Below are 20097 nucleotides of genomic sequence, written 5' to 3'. Positions count from 1 at the left end.
CTGCGGACGTGGCTGAGTGAAGGAGCTGAGGACTTGCCAGATCCACCGCTCTCCGTAGCAGGAGACTACGGGGCGAATGTAACAGCTACCCTAGATGGTTGCTAGTGACTTGTGGTGGGTGTCGGGGAACTCTCTCCAAAGACAAAACTAAGAAGGAGAATTGCATAAATTTTTGGGTATAGCACCAGACACAGAAATAGAGTAGGGAATTAGTTTTTTGACTGTCTTGAGACAAGAGCATTAGTGGACATTTTCCATCAGCTGTCCATCCATTTAGATTGAGTGAAGGCAGTCAATTTGGCTACCATTTATGCTTTTACCTGGTACTTTAGCAGCCAGGGCTTACGCTATTTTGCACAAACTTGCTTGCTGGGAAAGGGATAAGTTAAACATAACTTCACAGATGCTTGATAAGTTAAGTGTAGATGTTACTAGTGTTAGACATACAATATTGCAAAATTAAACAGCCATTGATTTTTTACTATTAGCTCACGGCCACGGCTGTGAAGAGGTTTAAGGTATGTGCTGTATGAATCTTTCTGTCCTAATTCACAAGCAGATAAGTGAGTTACATCAATTAACTACACAATTACAGAAAGAAGACAGTCTTCGAAGGATGGTTAAAGTCACTAGGTTTAGGACCATGGCTAGTTTCACTTGTGCAGCATTTGATTACTGTAAGACTAGTAATATTATTAATAATAGTGTGCTTACCTTGCCTGTGCCAATGCTTGTAAAAGATGATATACAAAGTTACTACATCTGTAGCCAATCAAATATTGCCTTTACAAAAAGAAAAAAGGGGAATTGTTGCAGAATGGTTAGAGGATCGGGGACATGGATTATTGATAAAGGGAACAAATCAATAACAGAACTGTACAAAGCAAAGGCCTGCAAGCAAAGGCCTGCATGAGAAAAAGCCTCCATGAGAAATGCCTGCGTGAGAAACAGGCCTGGGAACAAAAAGGGAGTTTTTAGGAGGTACAGTGCTGTTCTGATAAAGATGTGCTGACCATGAGAAGGGAGGAAAAAACTTTGATCTCTCAAGACAAAACATAAAGCTTGCCAAATGTAGTCTTTTATCTAACCCAATTATGTAGAAGTAAGAATGCACTTTTTTAAGTTTAAACTAATTAAAGAACTGATAAGCTTGTATTCAATACTATATAAGTGCCTCTGTATTGCTAATAAACGAAGCTTGCTTTACCAATCACATTGATTGTCTGCATGGCTTCCCCCACCCGAAGTCAGCATATTCCCAACAAACAATGGCAATGGATGCTGTGACAAAAATAGGGTGGTAAAGGAGACCTGGTAAACCCAAGGGAAACCCATTATAGAGTGCACAGAAAAGAGGAGAAAAACAGAAAGAAAGACAGAAAGACAGATGGAAAGAAGGAAAGACAGCCAGAAAGACAAAGAAAGAAAGACAGAAAGAAAGAAAGAGGTTCATCAGTGCAGGTAATAGTCTAAATTTTTCTCAATAATCTTCTTGTATTTAAAAGAAACCAATTATACTTTCAAGTCACTTGCAGAAAATTTTAATAATTTGCCAAATACACAGCTATTAGAACGACCCTAAGTATCACTAATAATTAAGTTACAAAAGTTGGTAGATAGCATAATACAATGTTTTATAAAATAAACACAGGTAATATTAACAATACCCCCTGTGGTCCAAAAATGTCAGAAAATAGCAAATGAAATTAGAAACACACACAGATCAGAGGAGATTGAGGGGCAGCTTTAGACACTTGGATCAAAGAAACTGAGACTAGACTAGACACATTCATCCATCAAGCATAATGAATGTAGAACTTTAAGTCTCAAAAACAATTAACAACACAGCATCAGGTGCAATTTCACATGCTTTTATCTATGTTCCAGTAGTTCCCAGAGGATTAAAGTGCCTTTGTGCACTGTAGTCTTATTTAGCCAGGTGCAACACACATCGTGTTTGGAAGTTATTTTTAAAAAGTGACCTATGAAATAAAATAACTACTTTAACCAATGTACACAATTCAAACAAAGTACCTTTGTTCTGATTTTGCCACTGAATGTCATGTAACAAACTCCAAATCCACAAGGCCCATCTCCACTAAACAAGACCAGAGTAAAAGATATTTATTGAAACATGTTTTCTGCGGTACAACCCTTAGTTTGCTTATTTTCCCCTTTCAAACACATTTGCCCTTTGGATGACAATTTTCTACTGCAGCTTCCATTTACAAATATCTGTAAACATGAAAGACAGGATTTGGCCCGTGGCTATGGAGATGAATGCACTTCCCAGATAACATCTTGTTCTAACCCAATGAACAAGCACAGCACATTCTCTCTATGGGACACCTGACAATCTGCAGCCTTTGGATCTTACCATTCTCTGCACTACAGCATGGACCCAGTGTCCTGCTCAGAGCTCCTTAGGAACTCTCACTGCTCCCCGATGTAATACCTCCTTAAACCCAAACCTCCACCTGAACTGCAGGGAGGGAAGGAAAACTCTGCACAGTTCAGCTGTCACTCACCTTGCCCCCAGAACATCCTCTTCAACTCACGAGTAAAGAACTCTCACAAAGCCTACGATCCAATCTCCCATTGAAGCATGCTGTCGTCCATCATCATCCACTCCTGCTCTTTCAGGGGAGAATGCATTCCCACACTATTTGAGGCATTTTGCGGTGTTTTTCAATAGCAGCACTTAAAGAGGAGTTATGGGACATAAACTTTTTAGGAAATACAAATTTCCATCATGATGCCACCTGTGGCAAGGGCCAAAGGCGGCACTCAGGAAGAAACCGCATGTAAGGGAAAAAAACCCTAAAGAAATTAGGAGGATGAACAATTAATCCTTAAACAGCAGGTGTGGATGTGAGTCTCCACCCTTCCAGTGTCTTCCTACATTTGACTGTGCTTCACATCATGAAGTGAGCAAGTCATTCCAATGATTTTAGGTTCATGATGTAAACACCCCTGCACACCTGACAGATGATACTGTCCCTTCACCACTGCTGCTGTTACACCTGAGAAGGCCCATTTTAAACTCTGAACAATCCACACTTGGATCAAGAGCTCGCTGCAGGTGAGGAAGTTTTACAGGGGTTCTAGATTTGTAGCATGTTAACATTACTTACATTATCACATGCACTGAAATATTTCAAGAACATATGCACCCTGTTAATCAAATTAATGGAAATTAGTGATTTCCTAATCTACTGAGTACTTTTAAAGGTTCTCCATGAAACTGTGAGATTACAGAAAAGAACACTCTGGTTTATGCATTACAGTAGAAAAAAACCAGCACAAGTTTCATCAGAATCACAACTACAAGTAAAGTCTCCAGTTCATAAAACAAATTGATTAAATTATTTTAAGTATTTCATAGTGGTATAGTAACTTCCAATGTAATTTATGCAACAAATTTCACCGATATTCAAAAATACATTTGTAAATGCTTTTTATAAAATTTATACAACTCTAGTTCTCCTTAGGTAAGCATATGCACAGTTCTCACATCATCACCTAGGCAGAAAAGCTTCAGAAGCCTATATTCTCAGAGTCCATGAGTGACAATGCTGCATGAGTTCTTCCTTTTTTGAGAGTCAGCTCTGCTAAACCCAACTCTTATTGCTTAAAATCATCAGTTTCCTCAGCAGCCCTAGCACCCAGCTACACCACACTAGTCTGGGGGAGGGACCTACTGTTTCTGGCACATAAACACCTACAAGCCTTGTAACCATTCCTGTAAAGATTTCCATGTAATGGCTGCCTGTCCTGTACACTTTGCCCAGAGAATAAAAGGGGCATGCTGAGAGGGAGGGAAACCAATCATTGAGAGCACATCAGCTCAGTGACCCACTGTATCCCTCTTCATCTTCTGATTAATTACATATTCTCTTTAATGATTTCTGTGAATACATCTCCAACTATAACTGAAAATAATTTTCTCAGATACAAGACACCTGACACACCGAGCCTAAAATGAGCAAGAACAATGTGAATATAAGGCCTCCCCAGGCTCAAACTCACAGCTGGTACTATGCCCAAACACCTCCACGGCAAGCTTTATTTACACAACTTCCAATGAAGAATACTCTTATTTCTCAAGCTACATTTTAAATTAACAGAAATACATTCATAATAACTACTGGTACAAAAACCATGATAAAATTATTTTTTTATTCAAAATATTTGGACATGTTGACAATATTCCAGGTGCATTACAAACACTGCCATAGCCAACAAAACAATCAATATTTAAAGAGCATTCAAACACCGAGGACATGTATCTTAAAGCAGAGACGGGAGAATGCATGGTACTAAGTGCATATTAATCATTTTCCAATAACTGACTTGATGCAAATGCCTGATGTCTCTGGTACAAAATGGATTAAAATCCAGAAGAGATGAATTACAGAAGACAAAAATGATGAAGTATAAATGTTTTTGCCTGTATTTTCTATAAACCTTGTAACTTTATCATACAAGGCCACTACCAGTCTGGACTACTCTAGTGTTGACTATTTACAGGATAGAACAATAAAATCGTAACAGGGAAACCAGCGACAAAGCAAGCAAAACCACAAACTCTTTCTAGAATATGGCTTAAATTAATTCACAGAGAATTGGGAATATATTAACTATAAGGTGCAAGAGAAATACCAGGTAGGAAAAAAAAGTCCCTCTCTTCCTGGTACTTTCCCCCTCAGCCTTCACTGTAATTCACATAAAAATTTCAGCACACTGGTATCGCCCTTCCTGAAAGCTGCTTTTCCTATACTTCTAAAACATCATGTTACTTAAAGGTTGGTTTCAGTCTTGAATGTATTGGCCAATATGAGCTCTAAACTCTAAACCATGTAAATCCACACATAGTAATACCCTGTTTCTCCTAATTAACCCAAGTTCTCAAATAGAGCTAAAAATCAACTTTATTTAAAACAGCATATTTGCGTGAAAAAGTATGAATCTCTTTGTCATGTAGAAAACAGATGTCCGATGAAGAATTTGTCAAGATGTGTACACAGCTGAGTGCATAGTGCAGAACACCGTACAGAGAGAGCAGCAAGGCCACAGGGCCACTAAGTCCACTTGAAAACAATGAATGTTTCCAATGACCAAATCCATTCTAAAACATTTTCATCCTGGAAATGCTTTAAGCATTAAAATCTTGCTCTAGGGATGGCAAGACTCCTCCGTTCCCACTTTTCATACAGCTCACTGTAATATGCATGGCAGCACAGCCACGTACACAGCATACAGAAGAGACATGCCAAAAATACTTTGGATACATCATCCTAATCTCAAGTATTCTATACAAAAGTTGAACTTTTCTTGTGAAAAGGAAGGAAATGGGGCAGCTTTCAGATTACACACCTTGCCTGTGTGTCATTAAAGAAACCTGCAGGGGCTGCAGCCCAGGGTGGGAGAGCCACAGATCCACTGGCACAAGCGGTGGCACAGCTGGTGGCTCCAAGGCTCAACGATCTCACAGGAAGCTCCTCCCCCTGTATTGCTTGTGGTTCCAGTCAGTGCTCCTCAGCAGTGGAAGCATCAAATACTCATTGCAAAAATGCAAGTGGCCTACAGCCAGCAGAGCTCTGTACACTCACCCAAAACACTTATTCCCCCATGCTACTAGTTTCCTTTTTAAAGCACTGTTGTTGGAGAAGGGCCATGAGAACAATGGAGTGAGACATTTCCCTTAATCACAGCATCAGACACTCCATTAACAGATTGACATGATCTCCTAAACAAAATTAGTTCCTGGAACATCTTGCATTTACATTCTTTCACTCGTTCTTAGGAACAAACAGTTTCTCTAGAAATTGTGCAGTTTAAGCCTGTTATGGTATTGTACTCCAGCATTTTCTTAGCACCTCAACACAAATCACATGGTAGCTCATCTGTGGTGAACATCGGCTACAGACATCCACGAAGGGGGAAGGGTTGAAAGAACAGTAATATTGTCCCATGACATGGAAAAGCACTTTGGAATGCACTGGCTTCAGGGGAGACTGCTGACTCAGCACGGATTTCTCTCCAAGCAGGGTTACTCCAGTTATTCAAATACAGTAAACACAAGGGCAGTACTGAGGACATCAGTCCTGTACCTTACAACTTTCAGTCTATTTTCTAAACACCTGTTAATGGAGATGTGGCTCAGTGTCAAGGCTAAGTGGGCAAAAATGTCATCTATGCTAAAGTCATTAGAGGAACTCACAAAACCCTTGCTCCTGGTAGTCCTTGGACTTAAGCCAACCACATACACTTCATTCTATTAATTTACCTATCCTGCCTTATCTCAAGTATCTTCATCCTTTCACACTTCCTAATTAACTATCAATATTTTTCCTGAGTGAAATTATAAAAAGTTAAACCCTTCTACCAAAAGTACAAAGACAAATAAAATATAGAACAATACAAACCCAGTTATACAGCATTACAAGTGCAGAAATTCTTCATGTTGTTGCTCTTTATCATTGGCCCCCAATAAAAAACATAGCAAAGAATTTAGTTATCCAAAATATTTTGAAGTACTGTGATTAGATTCTTCAGACCATAAATATAGCCCTCATCCTTTGTGTTGCTAGGAAACACATGAGCAAAATCAATCATTCGGACTTCAACATTTGCACTTTCCTTGGTCTCTGCTGGCATGTGATAGAAAACTTTTTCCAGTTGGGGTAGAACATTTCCATTCAGGTGCTCCTGCGTAATGCACGTGCTGCTTTTCCATACATTGTCTTGCTCTGAGTTTTCAACTTTTAGTGAGAGCTGACTGTGGTGCCTCTTCGAGCACGCCTTTTTGTGAAGTGCATAAAATTTAGACAAGCCTTTATTTACAGAGGCTTCAATTTTTCCATTCTCTGTAGAATTTATTACATGAATATTATTATTATACTCCAACACATCTCCACCTGATAACAGGCCTTTGGGCACTCTTCTCTTCTCTGCCAAGGTGACATCACTCAACCGCACAGTTGTCGCTTGACACGAACCTTCATAGACAAACAGCAATGAGCTTGCGTAGAAGTTGAGTTGCGTCTGGCCCTCAAACCACTCCAAAATCTTTTCAACCTTCTGAATGCTGGCAGCTACCACATCTTTTCTCAAGCAGTACCCACTGTGGAAAAACTTTGAGATGCCTGCAAGAAATACACACATTTTGGGATTATTTTCACTTCTGAAAGGAAAACAAAGTATTTTCATTTCTTTTGGGATGAGAACAGTTCTTATTTGAAGGAATAGACAGCATTCAGGTAGTTTCTGTTCAGGCAATTATTAACTAAACCCAAAGTGAACCAAAGAACTCTGAGATCTTCAGTCACATCACCTGCTGTGTAATACTACAGCTTGGGCATGGGTTGTAAGTAAAAGTAAACGTATCAAGCACACAGTAAATGAACATGGCTCCTGCTCCCAGGTCAGTTCCGTCAGTGTCTGGACAGTTTTGGGCAGGGATCCATTAAATTCTCCATGCATAAACGGGCTCAAGTAGCTTGTTATCATGAGGGTGTTCATGTGTGTACCTTCTGTCCCTTGCTGGGGGACAGATGAACAGATGTCAGCTAATAACTAGTTTGCAATAATTATCACCAAACAGCTCCATGATGGCAGCATTTTTATTTCTTGTTAATGTAGAGCAACATGTGGATTGACTTCAACTGAGAAAGTCCTTTGAATCAAAAGATGCATTTATAGTAGCTAATAGAAAAGACACTTAGATATTCACAGAAGACAACTAGAGACAAAAAAAATGTATTTATAATAAAAACGTGTAATACTTTTAAAAGATTTCTATTTCATTATAGTTTCAAAGCTGCAAAGAAGTTGAATTCTAGAATTCTCTCCCCCTTATTAGTAGTAAAAGAGACATGAGGAGGACATTCCTATAGTCTGCACTGCTGTTACAGCCAACTGCACATTTAATTTCAGATTGACAGATAGCTCAAATACTACAGGGAACAGCCAAAGACCCATCTGACAGTGAGGACAAAAAAGGACTTTTAAAATGGGAACACCCAGACTACTTTTTCTATACAGTTCTATAAATAAGTATTTAAATGAAAAAATCCAAGAGCACCAAGTTCTGACACCCCAATTTCCTTACCGTCCTTTACTGTTTCCTTGGTCAAGCTCCTTCCGTAGTGCTGGTTTTGCGTCTCGTAGCTGTCCGAAGACACGTGGTACACCTGAAAGAGGCAAGGAGGGGGCTCCCTACGTATTTTGAACCAGTATTTCTGCAGAGCAAGAGACACCTCACAGACAGGCCACGAAACCCTGGGTACCATTTAGCCCTCGCAGTTTTCAAGTTTCTTGCAGTGCCCAGCACTGCTGTAGTGCTCTCCAAAACTCTCCCTTCAGCCCTTGAGCTCCAAGCTACAGCTTTCCTGTGCTAGAGACATCCTGGTGGTGGCAAAAAGCAATGTACCCATTACAGGGAACTCTTCTATATGGCCTTGCAAACCACAGCTGAGACCTAAAACTATCACACTCCTACCTGTGTTACTGCGGATGTTAAATCAGTAAGACAACAAAACAAAAATTTCAATGCAATTATTTTGAGTTCTTAAAACTATAAAACTATTTAGCGGAAGGGCAAAACAGTAAGAATTATTGTATGTGACCACCAAGAGCCCAGCTCTGTAAGACCCATCTGCAACTGTCAGCACAAATGAGGCTGCACTAAATAAATGGTAGCAGGCAAGCAAAAGCTGGTTCCAGCATCAAGAGTAGTGCATCAGCTCTCATCTGAAAGGGAGGCAACTCACATGGGTACAGTTTTGTCCATATCAGGACTTGAACAAGCTTAAGAACTTAATTCAAAACTGCTTTACATACAGACATATTTTCTCTCACACTAAAATTATTTCCATAGCAGAAATGTGTGAGGCAGCAAGGCCCAAGTATAATTTGTTTATGAGACTGTAGACAATTTTTATTTGCAGAAATAATGGTGTTACCAAGCAGGCGGTTGTCTCTGGCAGGAACTTGGTGCTTGGCACTTGTTCAGACCACCCATGCCTGTGGCACCCACCCCAGCCACAGCCCTGCCCTCCCTTCACCGCTGTAAAGAGAGAGGATCCCATTGAGAATCAGGGTGTACTGCTGAGGTGTGTGCTCCTCATCCCCCTCTGGGGCCTTATTCTTGCTGAAGCCAACAAATAAAGGCCACGACAGTGAAACAGCAGCACATAAAAAGGAATGGTACAGGAGCAAAAAATAAAGAAAATAGAATTCCCTGTTTTCATTACAGCCCATCACCCTGAAATGTCTCTCCCCCATCCAAACCACAATAAATCCAGTATGATTACACAGATTCCCCACCTCCTGTCTGCAAAGCAGATGGGAAGGACAGTCTCAAATAGCTTTTATTTTGACAAAAAGATATTAAATTCAGTCCTCAAGGAACTTAAATCATAGTGTGTAGAAATTGATTTTAAGTCACCAACCATGAACGGAAGGGGCAGTAAACGGTTCTCATTACTCTAAAAAAAAAAAAAGCTGTAAGTCTAAATGTTTAAACTCACTCAGTAGCAGAGATACTTAACACTGTCACGATACTTGAAGAAACTGAGGCCTCCATGTCTGTGAAATGCAGAAGACCACAGGAGAGATTAATTATTCTAAAACTGCATCTGACAACTGTGATTTTGGTTTCACAAGAACAATAATTTTTCTCCACTTAATTTTTGCCAATTTTTTTTCCAAAGCACATGAAAGAAGTACAGCATACAACACAGAAACCCAAAGATTACTTACACAAACACTTCAGGTACCAAAGTAACCTTCAAAAACATACCAGAAGTTTCAAAACTTTTTAAAGAGCTACAAGTCAAAGGCAGTTAAATGAAGAATAATACTTAGAAAGAGAATCAAGAGTCTGATGACTGCATCTAAGTTTTCACTAGCTGTGCCTTCATTTTAATGATATTAATCGTTCTCATGTAGTTGGCCCAGGGGCAGCTTTCTGCAGACATCAGCACTGCAGCAGTTCCTGACCGAATCATCTTGTTTACCAGAACCTTATCTCTTCCCACAGGAGCTACAGTTTTTGTGACATGGGCACTAGCTCAAACATGCTGATTAAGATCTGCAAGCTCATTTTGTTTTCCAAAAAAATGCTGGAGCAGCACATTCAGCCCTGTGCTTCTGAACTGGGTTTCCCATGAAGCCACCCACCTCACCTCTTCTCATAATTTGAACAAAACCATCCCCCAAATGATAGCTTACAAACACCGAGGCAGATGTGCATGCTGCATTAACAGCACACTTTTAACTGTACAAAACAGTCAGTGACAAAGCACCAAGTCTCAGATCCACAGCGTGAGTGTAATGTATGTGTTTAACTGCCTTGTGCACTCAGAATGCTGTTGGTCACCAAGAGGCTTGGCTCCAGCCAGTGGCATTAAAGGACAACAGATCTGGGTAATCACAAAAGCCATCTCTTCCCACTACCTCGAGACTCTAAGCAACTGCAGAAGAGACTAGTTGAACATTCCTGGAAAACCTCACTCAAATATAGATACAGTACACCCCATTCTGAAAGCAAGGGAGCTGAAAGCCAAGCTCAAACGGAAACAATCTCTCCACCCTCACCCACCCAAACACAGGTGGCTGTGCTGGAGGAGCAGGAGGCTAAAATCAACTTCCTATTTGACAGACCTCTTGCTCCATCGTGCTTTTGTTCACATGGTCACTACCAATAATCTGCTATTAACCCTTCCCAAAATGACATTTTGCCTTTGGACCAAGCTTTTTCTGTATCCCTGTTGCTGCAGCTGTCTGTACTAGCCCATTTCTGTCAGAACAATGACAAGCCAAGTCTGATCTGTAACCTTAACAGCAGCCAATAGATTATTAAACAGAAAAATCTCATTTCTTATCCACCTGTCACAGTTCGTTATGTGTTTGCTCTGTATCCACTGGAAGGTTTCCTGCAGAGTGCAAGATAAAGAAAACTCTTTCTATGAGCTGCAAAACACTGCATTCAAGAAACCTCCTGCTTCATCAGTAATTTTTATATATTCTTACTACACAAGATCAGAGCTGTTCTGGCTGACAATGCAAAAGCTTCTCCTTGTGCCTACAAGCAGCTCCCACTCAATCAGCTTCTTGCACAAATGGCCCTGGAATCCAGCAAGCTAACCGGTGCAGTTTACTATTAGCAGTAGTAGTGACACTCTATGGGCAGCATATCAAAAAAATCCAGACCATTAACTGTTGAGGGAAATTATCTTTGGATGTTCTAAACTTGCACTTGGCTTTTGTCTCCCTGTGAGGTGTTCACTCATTGCTGTTTGCATACCAAAACAGCTTTTTGTACATTTTTTCAATTACAGTTCCTTCTTTATTGTACCCTTTTTTCAGTTACAGTTCCCTCATCTGTTGTTCCTGGACTGAGAGAACATTGAGTTAAAGTAAGAAGTTGGTCCAGCATAGTCTTTAAAAAAGCACAACCCTTGTAAGGTCACAGCAGAGATACATGGTTTGGAAACCTTGCATCTTCAGCTTTAGGACATTAAACTGAAGCAATCAGGTATCAAATGTTACGTAATGTTAATTATGGTAATTCAGTACCAACATCCATGGTTAGGCAGAAAAATGTACACACTGTTCAAATACTTATTGTGGCAACTCCCTGACTTCCAGAAAGTACAATTTAAATACATGTTAAGAACTATTTGGGGGTGATACTGCTGGCACAAATAAAAAACCCTATTCAGTAACTTGTAGAGCTCTTTCACATCTGCAAAAAATATCTACTAATCCACATCACTGAAACAGGGAAAAACAACCCCAACCTATTTTGAGCAGGCCTGTAGAACACTACAAAGCACCTGGAGAGCAAGGACCGACTCCACAACATGCACAGTACAGACCTGTGTGGCACTGACATTCCCATGGTGCCTGGGAAGCAGCTTCCTGCACAGCTCCCAGTGCCCATCCCTGCTCCCTTGCATGCCCCATGCAAGGGCAGTTTGGGACCTGCTGTCCTAAGCAAGGACATGGAGATTAGAGATACATGCTCTGATGCTGAAGCATCCAGACTTCATAGGGCCAAGGGCTGAGCTTCCCACCTGTCAGATTTTTTCCATAAATACGCCTACCAGTTGCATACAGGTAGGGTTGAGTGAGTGTTTAGACATTACACAGAAGTTTCTGTTTACAACAAGGCACCTCTGCACTCCTGACAGAATCTGAAGGTCAGTATCCAGCTGCTACCGAAGCTGGAGCCAAGCTGAAAGCAGGGTAAGCAGGTGGCACCCCAACTTACCTGGGCACATCCAACACCAGCATCCATTCCCCAGCTCTGCAAGGATCCTCATGGTGCCAGGCCAAGACCCCCACCCATGCCTGGGCACCTTCTGCCTGTACCCCATGACTGTCCCAATATAAATACATGTTTCCTTCATGCCCAAGTAACTCAGGTTTCTCTGGAGGCCCTGCATCCTGACACAGTACAAGACTTAGAGATTCAACAAGCCTTATTTTTTCTTTTTCAAAAAGGATGTAAAGCAAGGATTTGAAGAAAAAAATAACAAAGGGAGAATTTTTGTTAAAAAGCATTCTCTTATTTGATATCTCTGCTTTATAGTAATGCTCTCATATTACCACTGCTGCCAAGAGCATGCCCAGTTATCCAACTCAATTTATCTAAACATCTCATTCCTTAATTTTTACCTTTTTTTTTTAACTTTTTTTAATTTTATTTTTTATTTTTAACTTTTTTTTATTTTATTGTTGCTAGACCACAGGTGGTGAAAATACACACATCCCTGCTTGCTGCTGCCTTGAAAATTCAGCACAGGAAGGATGCATCCCTGCTACCTCATTTCCAAGACTATACTTAGATATTACTCTGCCCATTTTGCTTCTTTGTTCCTCTGGACTACTTTGACTGAGTGCTTCATATGACTAAGTGCACCCCCAAATGCTCTGACAGTCAATATTCAGTTTTTGGACTCGCAGAACTTCCATGAAGCATCTCATTAGAATAAATTTTTTTTATGTAATAAAAAACCACCTGCTCCACCTTGGAAGATTTTTTTTTTCCAGGGTTTTCAGTTGGTTCCTTTGGGTTTGGGTTTTATTTATTTATTTACTTATAGTTTCATGGATTTTTTTGTTTTCTTTTAGGTTTTGTTTTCCTGTTTTCTTAAACAGCAAAGCTTGAATTAGACTTATAAATGTAAAAACCCCAGTTCTGGTAATTTTTTACTGTAGAAGAATCTGAACACTAGATGCAGGATTTAATACTTCTATGACTTCCTTCCAAAATCTTGTTATTAGCAGATCAGATCTTGTGAAAATTACCACAATACTAGAAAGAGTTCATAAAAACCTCATAAAATAGTCAGCTACAGTCAATTTGAAAATATCCTGCAGAATCATGTGCTGTAGATTTGAAAATTCACTTGTAAAAGCAGGTTTGATTATTATACATTACTGCCTGCATGTTCACAGGCACAAACAATACAAGTTAATGATGGATTATTCTGGTAAAATTACATAATCACCAGTTTGTGCTTTAAAATAGCATTTAAGCAGTATTTTGGAATAAGTGAGATTGCAATTGATGTCTTGGGAAAAAAAAGAAAACCTGCAGAATCTGGGAACTGTGGATTCCAAAAGGACTGTGAATCTGAAATGAGAGCACAGCCCACACATTCTGCTTGTACTCAACAGTATGCAGAATGCTCGGTGTTTAACATTTCCTGTGCTGCGAAGAGATTTCTTATCTGCTTGTATGTGTACTACTGAAACCATATAACAATTTGTATTTTTGCTATTGCAACAGTACCTGAGACTTCCAACTTCTACATAAACTCTAACTACTTTCATAATAAACCATGTCCAGCCTGATGGAACCCCAGAATGGTCTGGTTTCAAAGGGACCTTAAAGACATCCCAGTTCCAATCCCCTGCCATTGGCAGGGACATATTTCAATAAACTAGGTTGATCCATGTCCCATCCAACCTGGCCTTGGACACTTCCAGGGATCCAGGGGCATCTGTTAAAGAAAGGAACTTCTCCACTAAATACAGAATTGTGGTTTTAAACAATGTTATTAAAATAATTGTGTTTTCCAAATGTATTTCTATACATTTATTCTGTCTATTCAGTTTGTTAAGCTAAATACAGGTCAAATGCCAGAATTGTGTACATAAATTTATGCTGGGCCAGACAGGAGACTCCTATTTTTAAGGACACACCATACATATTTTATATATGAACAGATGACTGCTGGTTTACCAACACATAAGAAAAAGCTGTTTCAATAGCCCTTTGGGTAAAAAAACACTAAAAATAATAGACAGTAAATAGATTTTGGGGCAAAACCCTTACTTGCAACACTTTTTTGCTTGTATCCCTTCATGACAACTTATACAACGGGTACTTTAAAAGAAGCATAGCTACATTCTCTGTTTTTCCCGACCCTTTCCTTCTTGCTCTTGTAAAAATTTACCACACAAGCCCACCTCCCTGGTAAAATAACACTGAATGGAGAGATTAAAACCAAACCCCTGTACTTTCTCGTTACATCATGTTTTGTCCAGCAAACAGGAACAACCATCATCCAGCACATGAGCGGTTCTGGGCAGTACATATCCATGTAGCAGTGTTTTATAGTATGGCCCAAATGTTGCAAAAATAAAGCGAGCAGACAGGCCAAGAACACACCATTATCATGAGGCAGAGAACATGGCTTGTGAATTCAGATTTTGCAAAGTGCTGTGTGAGGGCAGGAGGAACCTTTTCAATTCTCTTCGGAAAACAACTTCCAACATGCAATTGGGTGCCAAAGGCAAAAACCCAAACCTCATCTAGTTAAACACTGGATGGAGAACTGCACTACTTGGGATAATCATCATTATACATCCAGTCTGAATTACGGGATTAAAAAAAATTCTGCAACAGGACAAAGACACAAATAAGTGACAGTGTTAGAAACAATAGTCACAAACATACCACGGAAACAATCAATCATTCCTTTTGCATTGTCATGAAACAAAGGACGTGAAGTACATTGTTTTACAAACAAGGTAAGAAGGGTTATGTAATGACATCAACCAAATCCAAAGCTATAATCTCTAACCTTCCTTTTCCACCCAAACTGGCTGGTTTTTTGACTTAACTCCCATATTCTTGCTCATAGACTTGCGTAATTACTACTCATGACCACTATAATTTATATAGCAGCTTATCTCAAAGCAGAGTTAAGGGCTGGGAGCCTGGGCAGTTCTGCACAAAACATTACAGAGATATTAGAATTCTCTAGAACAATGGTGCAATCTGGCTGCTGTTGCTATTGAACAGCAAAGAGGAAGCTTATCAAAGTGTCTAGCCATTTATGCATGTTGATAGAGTTTGAGGAGCCCTGGCTTTGTGTGTGAGAAGAAAAACAAAAATCTCACATCAAAAAGAAAACTATTCCTGTACCTATCATTGCAGAAAAAAGTACTTTTGAATTGCATCAGAAACTCAGTGACATCAACACATTTCTCTTACTGAGCCACAAATGTTCTGTACATTGAAGTTTTAAAGTAGCCCACACACACATATTGACTCTTAGCATTTCTAAGAATAAGAAGAGTTAATAAGGACATCTGCAGTGCCCCATCCATGCCCAACTAACCTTCCCCTGACAGCTGTTCCTTGAGCATGTAAGCATCAAAAGAAGTTTCCTTCTGATGGAAAGCTTTTTTAAAATGCAGAACATAAGCAGCTGTTCAGCCCCATATGCATCACCTCTGAGAGCTTACTTACTCTTCCCTAAATAGAAAAATTATGTAAAATATATTTTTATTTAAAAATAGAGTATCAAGGTGAAAAATGTAGAGGATATAGCTCATTACTAAGTTATTAGAAAGAGTGGTTCAGTATGTAAATCTCTGATATAAGCCTGAAGGAAAAAAAAAAACCATACAAAAATCCTCTTAATAATTTTAAATAACTGTTGTGGTGGTGAAGAATTAATTGCAACTATATTCCGTTTTAAATACCCAGCCCCTCTCTTGTATACATATACAGTGCCCAGGTTGCAAATAGCTTGCCCTAAGGGACACAGCCAAGTTAAACATTTGTTGTGAACCAGAGCAGTGTTTTGGAACAGATTTCACATGACAGCTGATACCAGCACTATCGAGACATTCAGGTAACACTGTATTTATGTAAAACTCAAGAGGATTGTTGTTTGCTAGGAAAACCAGTTGCCTGGTGTGGGACAAGAGGCCTGAACATAAACTGAAAGTCAAGACAAAACAAGTTCTTACCCTCATTCCAAGAACCAAAAAGCCTATCTCTTCCATCAGTGGGTACTTGCTGACCTGCTGCTGTATCTTCTCCGCTGAAGCATACGGATCATAACTTTTCTGACCTATTTTTACATCCATTATGCAGGGCTTATTAAACTTACGGGTCACATCTTCCAGTTTTAGATATGTATCTGTCAAAAAACAAAAACTTTTGTTAACAGTGGCTCAAAGCAAAATAATTACATAGCTTCTGCTGAGCATCTGTGGAAGAATGTGAATAGTCCAAGGCTTAACATCACATGAACTCTTTAAGAGTCAAATTTGTCCCTGAATGCAGACTAAATCATGGTCACTGACACCCAAAAATTCCATTGCTATGAAAATCTAAATGCTTTCTTGTTTAGAAAATTGTATACAATTAACATGTGTTAACCTAGCATCCAAATTCAAATTATTGCCCAGATGAAATCTATGAGTAGCTTTTATTAAGTCATTAACATATCACTAACAGCATTACTAAGCACATACAAATGCAGGTTTTGCATTTCAGATGGTCTGTGTGGCTGGTTTTGCAACTCAGATGGTCTCTTGTGTCATTTTAAAAATGAAGTGAACATTTCAGTCCTAGCCTTCAGGGGCTGAAGTGCAGCTCATTTTGCTTCTTTTTGTCCCACTCCAATCTGCACTTGTTTCTCATGGCACACCTTTGGAGAAAATGTTCTTCAAATCCTAGGATGCATTTCATCCATTTCCAACAGTCCCTTTGGGAGAGTGGCTGGACCAAGAAACCCCAAAAGTACTTGGAGTGCCTGAAGATTTAAAGGAGTATCTAAAACCTGATGAAAATAGTTTATGCTTTTCTCCAGGGCAGCATGATCATTATCAGCACGAGCCCCACACTGACTATCAGAACACAACAAGGAAATGAACTTCAGTACCAGCCCGGCTCTCAGACAACTCTGCTTGGGAGACATCTGCACCCACCTCCAGCCCTTGCCAGGACACAGCATAACCAAGACAACACACAGCCTCAACACTGGTCTCATTCTTCACATGTGCTTTGCAAATCCACCTGTCACCAAGCACAAATTCAAGTCTGGTTTTCTTTCCAGTACAGCCTATTCCATAAATGTATTTCTTTGACTTTAATGCAGTCCGAATACAAAAGAACATTGTATTATACCCCATTCCTGCACCGTAATCTAAAATGGGATTGTGAGAGAATGCAAAATTAGTTCAAGTTTAAAAAGAGGCACAAGTGCCTTGTTTGAAAGCTGTACAGACAGCCAGTCCAAGTCAAGATAAAGTGAACAAGCAACATTTCATTTATACTAAATAAGCAGAAACGCTTTCTTAAGGAAAAGAAATAAAAGGGAGTTTTACTATTTTAAGTCGTACTGAGAGCCTCAGTTTTTACACCATCATGATCAAATGTCCTAATTTCTCACAAAGTATGTATATATCAATTTAAACAGGTTTGATTTAATCCTTAGATGCCTGCTTTCTGTATGAATGGAACTAGTCATCTTGTTAATGTAATCATTTTCAGGAAACCATGTCAAACCAATACACTAATTAAAAAAAAAACCAAAACGACAATTCTACTAACTCAATCAGCTTTCAATGTCCTTTGGGCTACAGGATCAATCTAGCTACAGCAAAAAGAATTTTGTTGCAGGCTAGCTCACCCATTCACTACAACTGCAGGAATACATCCAAGCTGAAATAATTCGTAGTTAACTTTGAGAAGCCCTAGGCAGCAAACATACTAGATATTTGCTCACTGAATATCCCCAAAGGAGAAGCAGGACAAATACTCTCCCTTACCAATCAGTGTATTCTGTATCACCTGAACTGCAGGCGGTTTTTACTGTTCAAAGGTGTGATACAGAGGTCTCATTCAGTCAGATGTTAGCACAGCTTCTGCAGGACTTTGGAAAACCACTACCAACACCTGAGGAGTCCATAAATTCTGTTAGCTATCTCTTATTAAAACAAAAATTGTAAAAATCTAAGTGTCATCCTTCTGACTCTTTTTGCATATTACAGAAATCACTGCAATCAACAGATTTGTGTCATCCCTCTAAAACAATGCAGAAAATAACTAAAGTCCAAGGTTTTCAGTACATAGCTGTCAAAAACAAAGAGCCACGGGTTTACATGGGAGGTGAGGAACGACAGGAAATACGAAAAATCTCAGAAAAGGGCTGCAGTCCTTCACCACCAACTCCAAAATGCTTTGGAGCATGTTACAAGCACTCCAGAATCAAACTGTTAGAAATACAAAATTATACAAATAGTTTAGATGCAATGTTTTCATCAACACTAAAACAAAACCATATAGAAAGTATTATAAAACATCCATTTCCACAGGCACCCATGGGTATCTGCTGTCCTCTACTGCACCAGTCTAGTTCCCGCTCTTTAACCATACAGCACCAACATTCAGCACCTCCCAAGTATTTAAAAGTCCTAAATATCTGTCACTTCTTTTCACTCCCCATCCTTTTCATATTTCTTAAACTAGACTATCTTACTGACCTCCTAAAAATGTAACAGTAACTATTTTTTAAAAAGTAAGCATTAAATTACCTTTGTAGATAACACCAACCCTAGGAAATATTAATTATTTGGCAAAGCCTGTAAATTATCAGGAAACTTCTCATCTCTCTCACACTTTTTGGAATTAAATCTTTCCTTTTAGGTAGCTTGCTCAGAATCAGGACTGTTATATCTGTTCGATGCACCTCTCTGCTCTTAAAAAGCTGTCTGGCCTTGTTGGCAGAGCAATGCCACCCAGATAAAGCACCATACCAAGTTACTTTTTCTCATTATTGCTTCAAACAAATGGATCAATTGTTTACACTCCATTTTTCCTGGCACTGTTTGGTGCTTATTTGCACTGTATTCAATAGTCTAAAGAAACATGTCCCAAACCCGTAATATTGGTACATACATAACTTTCACTTCCAGCAGCTACCCCTATGATATCTCCAAGCACCGAGACTAAGGCAAAGTTAAGCCTCAGATAGGTATCAACTGCTCTCCATTTTCAAGTCAGTTACTGCAAGTTTCTGAAGCTCTGATCAGAAGTGTCCTTCTCAAGCGCATCAGCGAGTCTGCACCTCAGCCCAGGTAACTAGGGCAATCTCCTCCCTTCTTCTTGCTTGGTTAAATAAAAACCTGAAGATTTTTCAAGCAATTGAGACTTTCTAAATTATTACGTGGTGCCCTGCTAACCAAGTGTGCTTCAGGAAATTATGTATTTGCCATCTAAAACTAGATTAAATTAAAAACCCCCACAGATAGAGGAATTCATAACAATTTATATATTAAAACTTGCTTTGCTAGATAGTCTTGACCATACACCTCAAGGATTTATTTAAATCATTCATCAGAGACTTGCCCTGCCCTTTTCTATTTACCAGGGTCAGGAAGGTGTGGCCTGACATACTATTTATGTATTTTTCACAGTCCCAACGGAGATAAAACAAAAGACCACCAAAATTCAGCAAGTATCCATGGCACAAACCACTGCAGACTTCAGCACAGACATGCCAGTGCATTCAGTCCTCACTGGAGACAGAAAAAGACAAAATCACTCGAGGCATCTGATTCCTCTTCATAACTTGGGAGAGACATCTTTCAAAACATAGGAATAAGCTTGGAAGAGCCTCAACTGCCCGCAGCAACAAAGGAAGAAAAGAAAGGTTTGTAGCTGGGTTATATGTATCTATCCTGTTCTCAGGTTAGGCAACAGTATGAAATGAGCAGCAGTGAAGTTACTAAAAAAAAAAAAAAAAAAAAAAAAAAAAAAACAAAACAAAAAACAAA

At 39.4% G+C, this 20097-nt stretch overlaps 1 protein-coding gene across 2 annotated transcripts in view; it reads right to left on the bottom strand.

The window, feature by feature from the left end:
- Positions 1 to 1525: 1525 nt before the first annotated feature.
- The window catches only part of IPMK (inositol polyphosphate multikinase), a 42656-nt gene continuing 24084 nt past the window's right edge, over positions 1526 to 20097 (bottom strand). For both annotated transcript variants that reach the window (XM_017733758.1, XM_008633290.2), the window contains exons 3-5: positions 16282 to 16454; positions 8114 to 8195; positions 1526 to 7148 (exon numbers count right to left, since the gene is read on the bottom strand). In XM_017733758.1, coding sequence (XP_017589247.1) covers positions 6514 to 7148; positions 8114 to 8195; positions 16282 to 16454 — 890 coding nt within the window. In that variant the 3' untranslated portion in view covers positions 1526 to 6513. The remainder of the gene's footprint in view (positions 7149 to 8113; positions 8196 to 16281; positions 16455 to 20097) is intronic.

Source organism: Corvus brachyrhynchos, unplaced genomic scaffold, assembly GCF_000691975.1.
Source record: "Corvus brachyrhynchos isolate BGI_N302 unplaced genomic scaffold, ASM69197v1 scaffold334, whole genome shotgun sequence".
In the NCBI taxonomy this organism is placed as follows: Eukaryota; Metazoa; Chordata; class Aves; order Passeriformes; family Corvidae; genus Corvus; species Corvus brachyrhynchos.
This window is presented reverse-complemented; position numbering and strand designations above follow the sequence as displayed.